Below are 17,664 nucleotides of genomic sequence, written 5' to 3'. Positions count from 1 at the left end.
TTAGGCAATGGTGTCTTAGATTTTACACCCAAAGCATAAGCCATGAAAGAAAAAACAGATAAATGGAACCTCCTAAAAATTAAAAAAAATTTAGTGCTTCAAAGGACTTTGTCAAGAAAGTGAACAGACAACCTACTCAATGGGAGAAAATATTTGGATATCCCATACCAGTTAAGGGTTTAATATCCAGAATATATAAAGAAATCCTATAACTCAACAATAAAAAGACAAACAAACCAATTAAAAATGGGCAAAAGAGTTGAATAGACATTTCTCCAAACAGGATACACAAATGGCTAAAAGACAAATGAAAAGATGCTCAACATCAGTAGCTATTAGGGAAATGCAAATCAAAATCGCAATGAGTTATCATTTCATACCCACAAGAATGGCTACTATTAAGAAAACAGTAAACTACAAGTGTTGGAGAGGATATGGAGAAATAGGAACACTCGTTCATTGCCAATGGGAATGTAAAATGGTGCAGTCACTGTGTAACACAGTTTGGCAGTTCCTCAGGGAGCTAAGTATAGAAGTACCATATGACCTAGAAATTGCACTACTAGACATTACCCAGAAAACAAAGCAGTGACTTGAACAAAAGATGGAAGCAATCCAACTGTCCATCGGCTGATGAAAGGATAAAACAAATTTATTCTAGTGTACTTATTCTTTTACATAAACTTTGGAAGCATTTTGTCAAATTAAAAAAAGTCATTCTGGGATTTTTCTTAAGACTGAATTAAATATGTAAATTAAATTGAGTAATGATAAACAGACTTTTTATATAATATCTGTCTTTCTATTCAGGAATATAATATAGATAGCTATCTTCTCCATTCATTCAAATCTTTTGTTTGAGTTCCCCATAAGGTTTTATAGTTTTCTTCATATAGATCTTCTTATATGTTTAAGTTGTACTTTCTCCCAAGTATTTTGTGAGTTTTTTGTTATTGTTTTTGCTTCAGGTAATGGGATTATTTTTTTCAATTTATTTTCTACAGTTAAAGATAAAATGTTGTCCACACCATATGTACATGTGTATATTTGTACCTATCTAGTTTCCTATCTTCCATAATATATCCAGCTGTTTGTAGAATTTTAAGTCTTTGACTTTTCAGGGTACATAATCATGTTAATAGTAAATAAATATATTTTTGTCTCTTTCTTTGCAATATTTAAATAATTGACATAAAACTAGACTTGCTTACTGAGTCTTGAAACCAGTCACAGCATAGAGTTACATTAGAAGAAATATCAGAGCTGTAAAAACACATATTTATAGAAATTTTTTAAGAATACTAAAGGGAGAACCAAAGCACAGCACAAAGCAAAAAAAAAAAAAAAAAAAAAAAAAAAAATCTAATTTTCTCCCTCTCCATCTACTTCCAATCTACTTAATATTTAATATCTCACATATCCCCAATTTCTAATATCCCCAATTTCTCCCCCCAAACCATCTCTCTACCCCAAATTCTCCTTCAGTTGGCTCCACAAGTCATTTTCACCCTTCCGGCCATCCCACCTTCCTGAACCTTCTGATAAGTCTTCGCCATTATATTTACATGAATTTCACCTTGCTGGTTTTCCCAGTTCTCTACTTTACCCACTACCCTCATCAGCAAAACAATATCTCCAGTGGCAAATACGCAATGGAAACTAATTTAGAATGAGTTGTGGGGAGAAAGGGAATCAGACTACACATATCTACAATTAAAAGTATTTATTAAACAGACGACTCTAAATGATGTCCATTAGTTAAGAAAATCTAAAGATTTTTAAAATCCTGTGGTTTCTCTATACAGCGTTTAAAAGCATTTTTTTTTCATTTTATAACATGGTGAAGCTTTAATGAAACAACCTTTAAATAACTATATATGTTTCAATTTTAGTTTGAACACAGATTGCCTTTAAAAAGTTTGAAAACTGCTGCTCCTAATAAGCCACCCAGAGAAACTTTGCTGAATGATCGCTGAGGATCAGGAAAACGCTTTGCCACCATCTGGTGGTTTCTAGAGATACAGCAGTACTTGTTCTGTTGATTTCCAAATCATTTTTTTTTTAACTTCCAGCTCCCTACCAGTGCATTTCAAAATAATGAGAAAAATAATTGCAATTTTTGATAAGACCATGTATTCAAATTCATAGTAATGTCAACAATGCAAAACGTACTTTACTTGGTAGCAGGGATTCAACTTTGTATAATCATGAGAAAGTTCTTGTCTTCAATACCACCCTTGCTCCTGGTAAGACCCTGCATCCTGCATATGACAAACAAACAAAAAACAAATTTGTTAAAAAATGCAGGACATTCTGTCCCTCAAAATCTGTCGTTTAGCACTGCCATAGCATAATCCAATAAACCTACACATCTGAGCTCATAATGTATGCTGTTTACAATCAGGGAAACCTGTCTCTTTCCCTGCTGTGTTCCCTAAATAAAAGACAACCATGTCCAAATACTCTGAAGGTTTGTGGATTTTACTGTTTCTGGACACTGTTTCAGAGGGCAGGGAGAATTTGAATGCAGAGTGCTTACATAGAGAAGAGAGAAATTAATTTGTCAAACCATTCCTCTCAAACAGCATGAACGTAATGTTAGATTTTTGCATAAAGGAACATTATTTCCAAGTAGTACCAAATATCTTGTTTCCTTTTGTTTTCCAATTTGTGGTTCTGGAAATATTAAAGAATTAGTAAAGTAGTCTCAACAACTGGATGTGGCAACTGAGGAACATTAAGCAATATAAACAATAATTCATATTACTCTTAAATTTGAAATAAGTAGATATAGAAGTAACATGAAAGAAGGATGATGCCAATTATTTACACTGGCAATGAGATGGACATGGAATGGTAAAATTGCACATCATTTATTTTTTATAAAAATAATTAAGAAGGTAATAATATTTACTAAAAAATAAACAAAACTTTAGCTTTACATAAGTGATTTTATGCAAAATTTTATAATCATTTATATTTTGCCTTTTAGAAGAAAGATAACTTTTTTGGAAATATTGAAAACAAATAAAAAACATATTAAATGTATTGATTTTTTACTTATATTTTGTGAAAATATATTCAAATTGTATATAGTTTGAATAAATCAACTTTTATTTTTAATCCTTTTGATTATTGTCAATAAAACATAATTATGTGAAAATCTTGATAAACCAGCATAATCGGTGATTTTGCCGAAATGAAGGCAAAGTTTTATGGGCTAAATATATAGGAAATGTACTATCTTTGTCTTTATTACTTATCCAAAATCATCAATCAACAGAACATCCAGATAATAACTTAATTAAATAATTAATTTTAATCATCTTTTATATTTTGCTTTCAGTCATAGAAAAACATTTTTAATTTGTCATTATAAATGTTTGTCAAAGTTGGAGTTTATAAGATATTCTAACTAACAGTGTATTAGGTTGATCTATAACTATTAAATATTTAGACTTACAGTAGTTGAGTCTCCATCTGCACTCTTGCCCAGACTCGACAGATCTCAGCAGTGGGCCTACCAGCCTGCATGAAACCACTATTCCAGTGAGAAGATATAAGAAACAAACAGGAAAACAAACAAATTAATTATTTCAGGTAGAAATAAGTGCTAAGAAAACAAACTAAGCTTGGTATGTTTGAGAGACAGAATCGATCCCTGTTGTGATTGGAGTAAATGGCAAAATCAATTCTGCCTGGGATGATCTTCCCTCCATTTTTTCACAACTTCTTGTTTTTCAGATCTCAGCTTAAATGTCCCTTCTTCAGTCCTCCAAGCACTCAAACTGATGAAGCCCTCCAATTGTCCCTATCTTATGGCTTTGTATTTATTGTCATTGGAGTGCTTATCACACTATCTGATGGTTTACTGATGGTTTATTTATTTGCATATTGCCTGTTTCTTCCAGGTAGAATGAAAATTCCACAAAAGTAGAAATTTCACCTGTCTTATTCACCACCATATCCCCAGCCTGGCATAAAGTACACATGGAATGAAGCAAAGTGTTTTTACTCTGGATTAAAAAAGATGGGATGAGGGAGGTAGAATATTACTAAAGAAAAAAAAAATCACATTCATTCAAATCTCTTTTAAAATTTTATGGGTTTTTTGGGAGGTGCAGCGGGGACAAGAGGAGATAGGGTCCGCTTAAATTTTTGCTTTTTTGGGGAGGGGTGGTAGAGCTCTGGCCATGAAATTGATTGAAATATGAACACTCCCCTACCCTCCATCAGAATGAAAGAATGTATGGTTAAAATATCTTCTCTGAAAACAATGTTTATATTTGTATCAACAAATATGAATCAATTATAGCCAAAATTATGGATTTAATGATTGAAAAATAGCAAAAGCCATGAAAGGGATTATTAGATAGGACAATTAATAGTAAAGCAGCATTTTATCTATAACTTGTATTTTATATTAAAATAACAACTGAAAAAGTAAGTTTGCTCTGGTCCTAAATTGAATAATCAAACTGTGAGATGAGCATGTAATCACAAAAACTGATACGGCAATAATCTGAAAATAATCAGGAATAAATTCAAAGAAATCTTTTAAACCTGAGGAAAATACATAAATAGAGATTGTTGTATATTTTTTTAAACCAAAGCTTAAAAAACATTTATAAACCTCCGACCTGTTTTACTATTTACTCTCTTAGTTTCCCAGCTGCTAAGACAAATACCATACAACGGATGTGGCTTAAACAATGGGAATTTATTGGCCCATGGTTTTGAGGCTAGGAAAAGTCCAAAATTAAGGCATCATCAAGGCAATGCTTTCTTTCTGAAGACTGCATTCTGGGGCTGGCTGCCAACCATCCTTGGATCCTTGGCTTTTCCATCACATGTCAATGCACATGGCAGCATCTTCTCCTTTCTCTTCTGGGTTCCATTGACTCCCAGCTAGCTTCTTTTCCATGTGGCTTTCTCTTCATAAAGTTTCCAGTAAATGGATTAAGACCCAACCTCATTCAGGTGGGCCACACCTTAACTAAAATAATATCTTCAAAATGTCCAAACCAGACGATTGTGTAATATCTTACATGGTATAACTGCGAGATTGCGAAAACCTAGTAGCTCACATTCTCTTTATCCAGGGTATGACAGATGAGTAGAAAAAATGGGGAATAAAAATTAATTTAAAAATAGGGTGGGATGGGGGGATGGGATGTTTTAGGTGTTCCTTTTTACTTTTATTCTTTTTTTTTTTTGGAGTAATCAAAATGTTCAAAAATTAATTGTGGTATGAAGAACAACAATACAATGATACTGTGGACAACTGATTGTACACTGTGGATGATTGTATGGTATGTGAATATATCTCAATAAAACTGAATTTAATTAAAAAAACTGAATTAAAACCGGAGAAAAAAAAAGAATAATAGTGATGAATAATGTGGGGGAAAAAAAGTCCAAACCATCAGACAGAAGGACTTTCCATATATTCTTTCTAGATAACTCATTTATAATTACAATCTTGACTTTTGCTGAAATGGTTGATTGGATCGACATTCAGTCACATCCTCGTTAGCAAAGGGTTGTTCAGTTAAAACCTCATGTAGAGCCCTGTTCTCTGGGGACTCACTTCCCAAAAGCTTTGAAGTCCCTGATAAAGCCACATCTGGTCTCAGAGCACACTATTAGGAAAGACTGGGAATTTTCAAAATTATCAATTTCTGGTCCCTTTGTACTTAAGCGTCTACCCCTTTCCTCTTGCATTTTACTGTAAGTTGCAAGGAAACAGCAGGCTGTACCTCCTATATTAAGCTTGGAAATCTCCTCAGCTAAATATCCAAGATCATTGCTTTCAAGTTCTGCTTTCCATCTAACCTCAGAACACAAATTTTCCAAGTTCTCTGCCACTTAATAACAAGGATTGCCTTTCCAGAAGTTTCCTAAAACACATTCATCATTTCTTCTAAGGCCTCATCAGAGGTACCTTTAATGTCCATATTTCTACCAACAGTCTCTTCAAAGCAATCCAGATTTTTTTCTATCAAGAGTCTCACAATTCTCCTAACCTCTATCCAACACCCAATTCCAAAGCCACTTCCACATTTTTAGGTATTTGTGATAGCAGCATCCCACTTTCCAGTACCAAAAACATTTCTCTCTCACTTCAGCAAGCCAGCTTCTCCTGGGGAATGCATCATCGCCTTCATCAAAGTTCCCAACTTGCAGCTTCTCCAGGGGAATTCAACATCACCGTGGAGTTCCCAACTTGCGGCATGCCCTATGGAATTCGGACTTGCCAATCTCCACAGACATGTGAGCCAACTCCTATAATAAATCTCTTATTATTTAAATGTTGGTTCTGTTTCTCTGGAAAAAGACCAATACACTCTCATAGCCTACATCCAAAGCAAAATTCGGCATGGCACCGTGTAACATTGGAGTTGATAGAGAAAGGGTTGAACCAAGTAACTGTAATATTTTTCTTTTTCGTTTCATTTTGACTACACTTTTAAAATTATATATTGAGGATTTTTTTTTTTAATCAAAAGAGCAAATAATCCTTGTGAGTAAACTTGGTTCTCATTTCTTACTAAATACCTAACAATGATTGCTTTTGTAAAGGTAAAATCCCTGTGATGCTCTGGAAGGACAAAGAAATTCCTTTAAGAGAGGTGAATTTAAGGGTGAAACAGACAACCCAGAACTTAAAAATCATCTTATTCTGTGTAAGGCCATCAACACCACATGAAAATGAAAAGTATTAACTATCTGTAGAAATTAGAGATCTCTGTTTTTGTTTTAATATTAAAACAAAACAACAACAAAAACTGTTCTATAAAAGAAAGAGTCTACATGGACTATAGAAAAAGGGAGCCCCCAAATTTGTAACTACATTTCCAACACGCTGGAGGGAAGAGGATTACAGAAAGACTGACACTCTGGCACTGGAGAACTGTATCTCTTGAGAGAAATGAATGCATACAGAAAAGATAGGTAGGACATCCACTCTCATTGCTTCTTTCTGTACAGAATTTCTGAGAAAGGACAGTTTACCTCTATTGTAGCAGACATCACACTGCTTTGGAAACAGACTGTAGTACTGCCATGCGTTGGAATATTATTCAGCAATACTTATCTATAGTGATGTGAAGAATGCCAGTGGTTGACTGGGGCCAGGAGTCAGGTAGGGTATTCACCAAGAAGGGGCTCTTGAAGGAACTTTATGGGGTGATGGAAACTCTGTCTTGATTAGAGAGAGTTACAGCTCACCTATATATTCATTTATTAATATTATCAAACTGCTTAACTAAAATGGGTGAATTTATTGCTTTTAAAGTATTTCTCAATAAAGTTAGTTTAAAAGGAAAAAAAACGCCCTCCAGGATGCAAACAAAGCGAAGCGACAAGAAACCCCCAAGTACCAGGGTGGTGATGTCCAATATTTATCCTCGTCTGGCACTGAGGATGAGCAGCTCATCTGAGTAAATGCTCAGCCTATTTCCACTTTACAGAAAAGGTGAAAAGTTCAGAAACCAAAAAAGTCAGTGGAGTTGACACGACCAGAAGCGCTAGCGTCGGGTTTTGAACCCAGTTAAAACAGCCCATACTTTTAACCACTACGCGATGCATAATAAAAGATGAATATATGTTGAACGAATGCTTCCGACTACAGCTCCTTCAAGTTCACACAAGACCCACCTAGAAGACCGCAAGACCAGGCACAGACAGATGAACCTGAGCGGAGAAGGGCACGGTGAACTCGAGGGCGGGGTAGAGCGACGAGAATTCGCCTCAGACAGGCGGAGTCGTCTTGTCGTGTTTCCCACAAGTTTGTACCTCTTCTCTTGCCGTAGTGCTTGAAACCGGAAGCTCCCTTAAAACATGCTTTAGATTTCCGGGCAAGAGGTGGGTACCTTGATGCCATGTGGGAGCTGCTGTGAAAAGTTGTTAGTTTCCGAGACCTACTTGAAGTCCGAGCTTTGGGAGAGGAGGAGCACAGGGTCGTTTGGTGAGGCTGTGGATAGGGGTGGTATATAGATGGAGGTTGAAGCGTCTGTGGGTTTTCTGGGTACGTACCGGGTCCGGGCTGAAGAAAGCCTGGGTGCAGCCCCCAGTGGCTGTAGAGTCGTTAACGCAGTTGGCAGTCTTGTTTGTATCTCGGGGTCAAGAGTTCTGGGACAACCAGTTATGTGTCCGCGACGGCGCAGAGTGCAGAAAAATGTTTATATGAGAGACATTTGGTGCTTTCCAGTTAAGTCACCTTATAGGTTCGTGGCGCCTTCTGATAGTGGTTATGTTTCTTAGGCTGTGTTTTTAGAAATCCGCTTCTCCTGCCGCGGTGAATGATGACGTCCTTAGCCCAGCAGCTCCAACGTCTCGCCCTCCCTCAAAGTGACCCCAGTCTCTTATCTAGAGATGAAGTTGCCTCTTTATTGTTTGACCCCAAGGAAGCGGCCACCATCGACAGAGACACCGCCTTTGCCATTGGTAAGCTACTCTTTTAGAAAAACTCTTTGAAGCGTTTGTTTTCTGGTTGTTGCTGTATTTTTTCTCTCCTGTCCCACCCTCTTCTCTAACTTGTTGACATGTTGTTAATGGAAAGAGAATTAGTGTTAACTGAGCAAATAACCCTGTGCTGCTTGAAATGTATATGGGTATCTATCTATCTATCTATGGATATCTATCTATATATAAATGTATATGGGTGAAGATACAATGTTGGGGGGGCAGGTCACCTAATTTGTAGAGAGGATTCTACATCTTAAGGGGTGGGAGACAGTGGCTGGAGTGGAGGAGTCTTCCCAGAGGACTGACGTAGCTATTATAGGGAATATAAATTTTAAAAAGAAAAAAAAGAACGACCCCTGCCATGAAGTGCTTTCCGTTCTCATAGTTGGTGAGATAAGACATGTTCTATAAGTTGAAAACTAGAAATCTATGTTAGATAGGAGCTCAATTACAGATTATATATGCTAAAAAAAATTCAGAGACTTTTAGGGTAAGTAAAACTAAGAGGAATGGGATAGTTTTCTTGCAAAGAATTATGAAATAAAATAGCCTTTTCCTAGGATGCACTGGCCTGGAAGAACTGCTTGGAATCGATCCGTCTTTTGAACAGTTTGAAGCATCATTGTTCAGCCAGCTGGCAAAAACCTTGGAGCGCAGTGTTCAGACCAAAGCAGTGAACAAACAGTTGGATGAAAACATTTCATTATTCCTTATTCACTTGTCTCCTTACTTCCTGCTTAAGCCAGCACAGAAGTGTCTGGAATGGTTAATACACAGGTATCTAATGGGATTACCAAAATAATTATGAACTGTTCTGACTTTTTTAAAAAAGTAGTTGAGATCATTTATCAATTCAAAGTTGAAAAATTATATATATGAAGCAATTAATACAGTGCTTAATGGGTGAGGTAAACATGCTTTTCTACTATTAAAACTCATTTTTGTTAATAGTAGAAATTGGAATTACTAAGATCTTGAATTACTGAGGAGCTTGAGTAAGTAGTCTAAGGCTTTCATGTCCCTTTGCCATTATGGATTGTTCCTGCACACTTGGGGCAATGAGTATTATACTTCTTTCTTCCCAAAGTAACAACAGTGGTTTGGGAAGGAGATAATGGTATCCTCTAAAAACCGTAACTTAAGAAAAAACATTAATAACTAACATGTGTTGAGCATTTATATACAAGGCCCTGTGGTAAGCACTTTGCATACATTATCTCATCAAACCTCCCAAAATTCCTATAGGGAGATACTTGTATTATCCCCATTTTGCTTAAGTCATACAACTCAAAAGTGTCAGAGCTGGGATACAATTAAAATTTGTTTCCAAGGTCTGACCTTTCATCCACTTTGACAGTTGTTTTGGTAAGTTTTATTCAGTTTACTTTCTCACTTATTGACATCTGATATACACATTTTTATTTATTCTCCCAATGCATTTGTTCTAAAAGTAGCACAATTTCTATATCGTTAATTGGAGACATGGGGGTAAAGTGACTTCCCTTCAGGAAGCAAGTAAATCAATGAGAAAACATAATTTTAACTTGGGCCTTCTAATTATAGAACATTGGACACAGCAGACAAAAAAGAATGTCCAAAAGTCTTCTAGCATTTAATTTCCCCCAAATACATCATTAATGTAAGGAGTACCTTTTGCATTTGATTTTTCATTTATTTATTCATGTAACATTTTATGTTAGGCACTGAAAATACAAGAAAGAGTAGGCTGCCTTTTGAAATAAATGCCGTAATAAAGTTTATGTGAAATTTGGGGATTGCCAACTCTGGAGTAGTTAAGGACAGCTTTGTGGAGAAAGGAACATTTGAGCTAAAACTTAAAGGATTGCTAATGAAAGTCATTTTACATGCAGAATCAGCATGTGTAATGTCATTGTAGTGTGAAAGACATGATGAATTTGAGGAATAAGAAGTTCTGTGTGTTTGGTGAGTGACAGTATAAGAAAATGATAGTATTCAAATGGAAGACATTAGTTGGATAGATTCAGTGGTTCCATTGTAGTCTCAGTATCTGACTCTTATTTATCAAATGTGTATCAACAATTATTAAATAAGCACAAACTATGTGCAGTGCACTGTGCTAAACATTTGAGCAGGATATAAGGCAGCACAAAGCATCAGTGCTTAAGTTGCTTACTAGCTGTAGATAGGGAGGTAGGCATAGAAACATGAAGTCCCCACTAATTTGTATTTCCATTTGGCTTTATATATTCTTTGGTATTCATTCACTCAATGCATTGATGAGTTACTGTGTGTCCTGAGTTGCTATGGAAGTGTGACATATGATTATAATCTAGGAGAGAGAAGCCATACATAAAACGAATGAAAGGCAAAACAGTATAGTATTACAAGAAAGGTACAGATAAAGGATAGGAAAGTTCAGACAGACATAGTAGGGATCACTTGGCTGAGAGAATTAGGAAAAGCATCTTGAAAAAGGAGACATTTGCCAGGTTGAAGGCTGGAAGGATTTAATATATCTGATAGAAGTAATAAACCTGTCTTACATTATTAGGATTGAGGCACTGATAGAAAGTTTTGTGAAGTTCATGGACAAATTATGGTAGTAATTAGATAAATATTTTTATATATTGTTTTCATCCAAAATTATTGTGAGTTTTTTTTAAATTAGTCTTTTGATTTTGGAAGTACAGTAGTTAGAAAAACTGAGGAAGTTGTGAAAGGTGAACTTCAGAGCATGGAGAGAAGCTGGATGTTGCTGCTATTTGAGCAGTTGCTTTTCTGTTAGTTTGACCACAAAGATCCTATGCTAATGTGATAGTAAGTGAGAAAAGTTGAGAGAAAGTTAATGAGATGGAAATTTTGGCATTAAATATTGAAAAATACTACTGCATGAGAATCGGTAGAACCGTGTTGAACTGTACTCTAATGCAAAATAGAAGGCTTATCTTGCCTAATGTTATGTAGTAGTTGTTTTTATGTCTGAGTTGTTGGAGGTGATTGACCTAAGATTTGGGCATGTAAGAAAACTTGTAAGTTTTGTGTTAATTACAATTGTTTGCTTTTTCCCAGGTTCCACATCCATCTTTATAATCAAGATAGCCTCATTGCTTGTGTTCTGCCATACCATGAGACAAGGATATTTGTACGCGTTATACAGCTTCTAAAAATTAATAATCCAAAGCATAAATGGTTCTGGTTATTGCCAGTTAAGGTATGATTGCTGAATGACACATATCTATAATCTTTACACATTTTGATTAAGGAATGTGAAAAATTTGGAAAAAATAAAGTTGCTAGTGCTACTGGGGGTTTACTTCCATCACTTTCATTTCTTCCAGTTGAAACTATTATTATTAATGGCTAGCTTTTATTTAGTACCTGATTTAGGCAATTAACATTATATTATCTTGCATTATCACAAAATTCCTCCATTTTTACAGATGAGGACAAGCTCAGAGAATTGTTACTTGCCAGATTTCACATAACTATAAAGTGGCAGAGTTGAGATTTGAATCCAGATCTGATTCAAAACCCTATTCTCTCCACTACACCATGTTGTTTAGTATTTTGGAAGTGAAGAGCTTAAAAAAAAACTGGAGGTGAAAACAGCAGAAAACACCTGCAAAAATAGAAGGATAAGGATAAGTTGGAGGATTTGAGGAAATTGAAGAAGATACTATAAAGTAATGTACAGATCAATAAAAAGATGGTTGCATAATAGCAAGGGCCTGGGTAAGATCAGATAGCACGATTTTATAGTAAAACCAGCTGATTTGCTATTATCACTATATTCTGCAACATATAGTAGAGGAAATGTATGTACACTGTTAGCAGGAACTTTACTAAATGTTGAGCATAGTGATCCAGGCTAGGTAGGAGGGCAAATGGGGACAGTAGAAGGCTGATAGGCTGTGAGACTGTAAAGAGTTAACCTTTTTGGTGATGGTGTTAAGGTCAGTGGAAGAATTGGGAAAGTTTTAACTAGGAGAACTTTAGAATTTAAGGCTTTGGATATAAAACACTTTTAAGAATGTTCAACAAGACCTACCTATGATGCTACTGATAGTGTTAAGTTGTTTTCTTCCCTGGTCTACATATAGACTTTGTTGTGTGTTGGTTCCAGGTGTCCAAATTCCACTCACCTGTTAACATTAACTCAGATTCTCTTTTAATTTGTTCATTGTTGATTGAGTGCCTGATACATGCCACTTATAGTGCTAGGTGGTGGAATAGAGGTATAAATTGGCAGAGTGTCTAGTCTAATCACATCAGTATTAGCATTATTGTAAAGCAGTGACAAAATCATATCACACTGACTTCAAAATCCATATCCAACTAGTAGAATTATTAAGGGTCTTGAGAATCCAAATTTATATAAATATATTTTAGAATGCAACACATAAGTCATTAGGTATTTTCCATTGTATACCTCTGCCCTAACTGCTGACCTTCTTTTGAATTTTTAAAGTTTGCACAATTCTATTTGATAATCTCATCAACGCCAACTATATGGAGGGTATATTTTGTATTTCTTTGTGAACTGTAACTATATGAAGCTGTTACTAAGGTAGATATTTTAAAACTAATGATCAGTTGATGAATATCCCTAATTGTTCTTCATGTCAATAACAGAAATCTGGAGTGCCATTAGCTAAAGGAACTTTGATTACCCACTGCTATAAAGATCTTGGATTCATGGATTTCATTTGTAGTCTGGTGACAAAATCTGTGAAGGTGAGTAATATAATATTGTTTCATGAATATTTAATTCCTTAAAATATTGCCTGCCCTGAAGGAAGAAAATATATTAAGGCCCCCCCAAATAATAGTGGTGCTTTGAAGAAGTACCTTTTATTAAATGATCTGGGATTTTGGAGCATAAGCATCGGTCTTTCATATTCAAAAATGGTTTTCTACAAAAATAAGTTATTTTCTCTTTGCTGAATTCTGCTTACAGTAACTGTTCAAATTAAGGGACAATCTTAAAAATGCCAGGAAGATTCTTAGGCAGTTCATCCTTGTCATATTTAATTGAACCATTGAATTGCTGTATTTATTCAGTGTTGCATATGGTAAAATTAAATGTCAAAACCTGACGTAGTTCAGGAGAGCTGTAAATGTTTTTGTATTTTTATTTAGTTGGTCTTTCACTCATAAATGTCTTTTGTTTGTGTTTCTTATTCCAGGTTTTTGCTGAGTATCCTGGGAGCTCAGCTCAGTTGAGAGTGCTATTGACTTTTTATGCTTCTACCATAGTGTCTGCTCTAGTGACTGCTGAGGACATATCAGACAATATAGTTGCCAAGCTATTTCCATATATCCAAAAGGTGTGTCCTGCTAATCTATAAAGTAGATTATTTTGTATTTAAAGGAAGTTTCTTGCTTTTGAAATTTTCAATTAGACATAAGTGTTCTAAAATTGACAATTTATTTCAGATGGTTGGTGGGATTTAATTTTTAGGTAAAAAAATTCCTTTTTTTGTCTTAAAAAAGTCACCAATCAGTGGTGATGATGGTAGCACAACATTGTGAATGCAATTATAAAAGTACTGAAATATATATCTGAATGTGATTTAAAGGGAAACTGTTAGGTTATATATATATGCATGGTAACACAGAAATTTAAAAGATAATCCGTGGAACTACACTACACAAACATTGAACCGTAAGTTAAATCATGGACTTTACTTAATAGTACAAATATAAAAATGTTCTATCATCAATTGTAATAAATGTTTCACACCAAGCTGTTGGTGGTGGGGTGGTATATGGGAATCCTGTATTTTATGCATGATTATTCTGTAAATCTACAGTTTCTCTAATTAAAAAAAAAAAAAATCACCAGAATAGGACCTTAATTAGAACTCCTCAAGAATAAATATTGCCTATGCTCTTGCGCTGTCTTCCCAGATCTATCTTAACAGTCATGTTACCTGACTGTTAAGAGAAAGGATTAGAAAATTTATTCAAGGCATTGGCAATCTTTTTACCATTATTTTTGCATTGGCTTCTGCTTCTTAATATTTCTTCTTGCCAAGTGCCTTTTTGTCTGTTTCCTTCCCAGAGTTCCCATTGAGGTACTGCTTTTTGCATCCCAAGTGTCCCAAAATTATTGTCTTCTTTGATTGGACACTTTTTTAGATCTGTGAGTGATCTGACTGAATCCTTACTTACAAGAATAGGGATTTACATATAAAAGAAGAGCTTGCTGACTCCTGTTAGGATGTGTATGGGAGATGTTTTGAGTTGGGAGACCTGAGATCATCTCTAATCCAGGAGACTCGTTGCATCTCCATGTGCATTCAGGAACATGGGTCAATATCTTGATATTTCATTTATGAAGAGTGTACATTATATTGTATTAACCTGTAGCTTACGACATTTTTAATTTGTCACAATAAAGTAACATTTTTAAGTAGGATAAAATAATATATTTTATCATTTTTCCTTATGTTTTACAAAATATTTAGGGATTAAAATCATCTTTACCAGATTACAGAGCTGCAACCTACATGATTATATGTCAGCTTTCTGTGAAAGTAGTGATGGAAGATACGGTTGTTAATTCATTGGCATCACAGGTCATCAAAACATTGGCCAAAATTCCCTCTTTGATCAAGGATGGATTAGGTTGCTTGATAGTGCTCCTGCAGAGACAGAAGCCAGAGAGCCTTGGGAAAAAGTATGTATAATTGAGGAATAATGATAATTAGAGAAGAAATTATTTTGAATAATTTTCTTGGCAGGTGGGATAAGCTTTTTTTTAAATTGCCATTCATTGTATAACTTGTAAAGTTAACATCATATGTATTTGCTTCTTTGAAGGCCATTTCCTCACTTATGTAATGTTCCTGATCTTATTACAATACTTCATGGAATTTCTGAAATATATGACATCAGTCCTCTTTTGCGTTACATGCTTCCCCATCTGGTTGTCTCCGTCATTAATCATGTCACAGGTATGTGGTTTTACATTTTATGTCTAGAAACCTAGTTTCTGTGATATGATTCTCTTAACATGGGAACCATGCCTTTTACAATATCTTGAAGGTACTTTAAATTTATGCTATCCAATTATTTTTGTAAAACTTGTCCATTTTTCTTAAGTGCAGAATTTGGGTGAGGAGCATGTTGATTGAAGGAATATTCTTGTTAATTGAGTGATAGACTGCATTTCCATTCTTTAAAACTCTGTTTTTAAACAGTTTCTACATAAAAAAGACTAGAGAATTATCTTTAAAAAATTAAAATATATTACTGAGTAAGCCTTTTCTCCCATTTAGCTATTTAATGAACTTTACTGGTTCATTTACAGTAACTGTCTCATCCATTTGCCAAAAAAGTTTTTCTACCTAGAGCCATTAAAAATATAAGACCAAGAAAATCTCATGGGAAAAAAAAAAAAAAACCCAAATTAAAAGAAAAAGCCACAGTATTAATTAGGAAGTGATTATTTACATTACTTGTTTTACCCTTTAATAAATAATAAATAATAAATGAATAATAAAGTCTTTAATAGGGACTTAAGGAAGAAACACTTGGTCCTACTAAATGGGGAACACTAAGAAAGGCATCTCTAAAATATATATATGTCTGTTGGAAAATAGATTTGCTTAACCAAATCTTGGTTTAAACATGTGTTTCAGAAACATGACCACGTAAATAAAAGTGTGTTCCTGTTCTAATGGTGACGAGTAATGTGAAGGCAGGCACTAATATTAGATCCACACACTTGGTATTAAGATGGAAGGTTAGCCTGTTTTCAGGGAAACTTTATTGAGATCTAGGTTTATTTTCTAACTTGACCATTACCTTGTAATGTTACTTGGGTAAATCTGTATATTCTTTGGATATCTGTTTTATTAGTGAAATAGCTATGATACTACTTGGTTTTACAAATCTGGAGAGTTTCAGATAACGAATAAATGAGGGTATTACATACAAAAATGCCTTGAAAAATAGTAACCATTAAACAGGTGGAATACACTTTTTTTTTTTTAATTAGAAAAGTTACAGGTTTACAGAAAAGTCATGCAGAAAATAGCATTCCCATTAGCTCTCCTGCCCATTATTAACACTTTGTATTAGTGTGGTACCTTTGTTGTAATTGAAGAAAGAATATTATTATAATTATACTATTAATTATAGTCCATCATTTACAATAGTGTTCAGTATTTGTGTTGTATAGTCCTATGGCTTTTTGTTTTTTGTTTTTTTAAATTTCATTCTACTAACTTATAAACAACCTAAGGTTTCCCCTTTAATATCATATGCAAATATTTAATTTTGTGTTATTAATTACATTCACAATGTTGTGCTTCCATCATCACTATCCATTACCAAAACTTTTCCTTCACCCAAAACAGAAATTTTGTACCAAGTAAGCATTAACTTCCCATTCCCTACTCCTGCTTCAGTCCCTGGTAACCTGTATGTTTCTGACTATGAGTTTGTTTATTCTAATTATTTCATATCAGTGAAACCATATGTGTTAGTACATTTGTATCTGGCTTATTTCACACGATGTTTTCAAGGTTCATGTATATTGTCCCATGTATCAAAACTTCATTCCTTCTCATGGCTGAATAATATCCCATTATATGTATATACCATATTTAGTTTATCCATTCATCTGTTGATGGACACTTGGGGTTGCTTCCATCTTTTGGTAAGTGTGAATAATGCTGCTAGGAACATCAGCGTGCAAATACCTGTTCAAGTACCTGATCTCAATTCTTTGGGTATATACCTGGAAGTGGGGTGAACAGTCATATGGTAATTATATACTTAACATTCTGAGGAACCACCAAACTGTGTTCCACAACAACTGCACCATTTTACATTCCCTCCAACAATGAACAAGTGTACCAATTTTTCCATAACCTCTCTAATACTTGTTGTTTTGCATTTTTTTGAAAATAGCCATTCTAATGGCTGTGACATGATAGCTCACTGTGATTTTCATTTTATCTCCCTGGTGGCTAATGATGTTGAGCATCTTTTCATGTGCTTTTTGGTCATTTGTATATCTTTAGAGAAATATCTATTCAAGTCTTTTGACCGTTTTTTAATTGACTTTTTCTTTTTGTTATTGTGTTGTAGGATTTCTTTGTATATTCTGGATATTAGATTCTTATCACATGTGTCTTCCGAATATTTTCTCCCATTCTGTAGGTTCTCTTATTTTCAAGATGAAGTCCTTTGCGCACAAGT

At 34.6% G+C, this 17,664-nt stretch overlaps 1 protein-coding gene across 1 annotated transcript in view; it reads left to right on the top strand.

The window, feature by feature from the left end:
• Positions 1-7,865: 7,865 nt before the first annotated feature.
• HEATR1 (HEAT repeat containing 1) overlaps positions 7,866-17,664 on the top strand; it is a 74,267-nt gene continuing 64,468 nt past the window's right edge. Inside the window, exons 1-8 of the mRNA XM_037821755.1 lie at positions 7,866-7,969; positions 8,266-8,448; positions 9,030-9,246; positions 11,521-11,662; positions 13,084-13,185; positions 13,638-13,778; positions 14,922-15,133; positions 15,277-15,410. Of these exons, the coding sequence (XP_037677683.1) occupies positions 8,304-8,448; positions 9,030-9,246; positions 11,521-11,662; positions 13,084-13,185; positions 13,638-13,778; positions 14,922-15,133; positions 15,277-15,410 (1,093 nt within the window). The 5' untranslated portion in view covers positions 7,866-7,969; positions 8,266-8,303. The remainder of the gene's footprint in view (positions 7,970-8,265; positions 8,449-9,029; positions 9,247-11,520; positions 11,663-13,083; positions 13,186-13,637; positions 13,779-14,921; positions 15,134-15,276; positions 15,411-17,664) is intronic.

This window comes from Choloepus didactylus, chromosome 2, assembly GCF_015220235.1.
Source record: "Choloepus didactylus isolate mChoDid1 chromosome 2, mChoDid1.pri, whole genome shotgun sequence".
Lineage (NCBI taxonomy): Eukaryota > Metazoa > Chordata > Mammalia > Pilosa > Megalonychidae > Choloepus > Choloepus didactylus.
The sequence above is the reverse complement of the archived record's forward strand: the minus strand, read 5'-3'. Positions and strand labels throughout refer to the sequence as shown.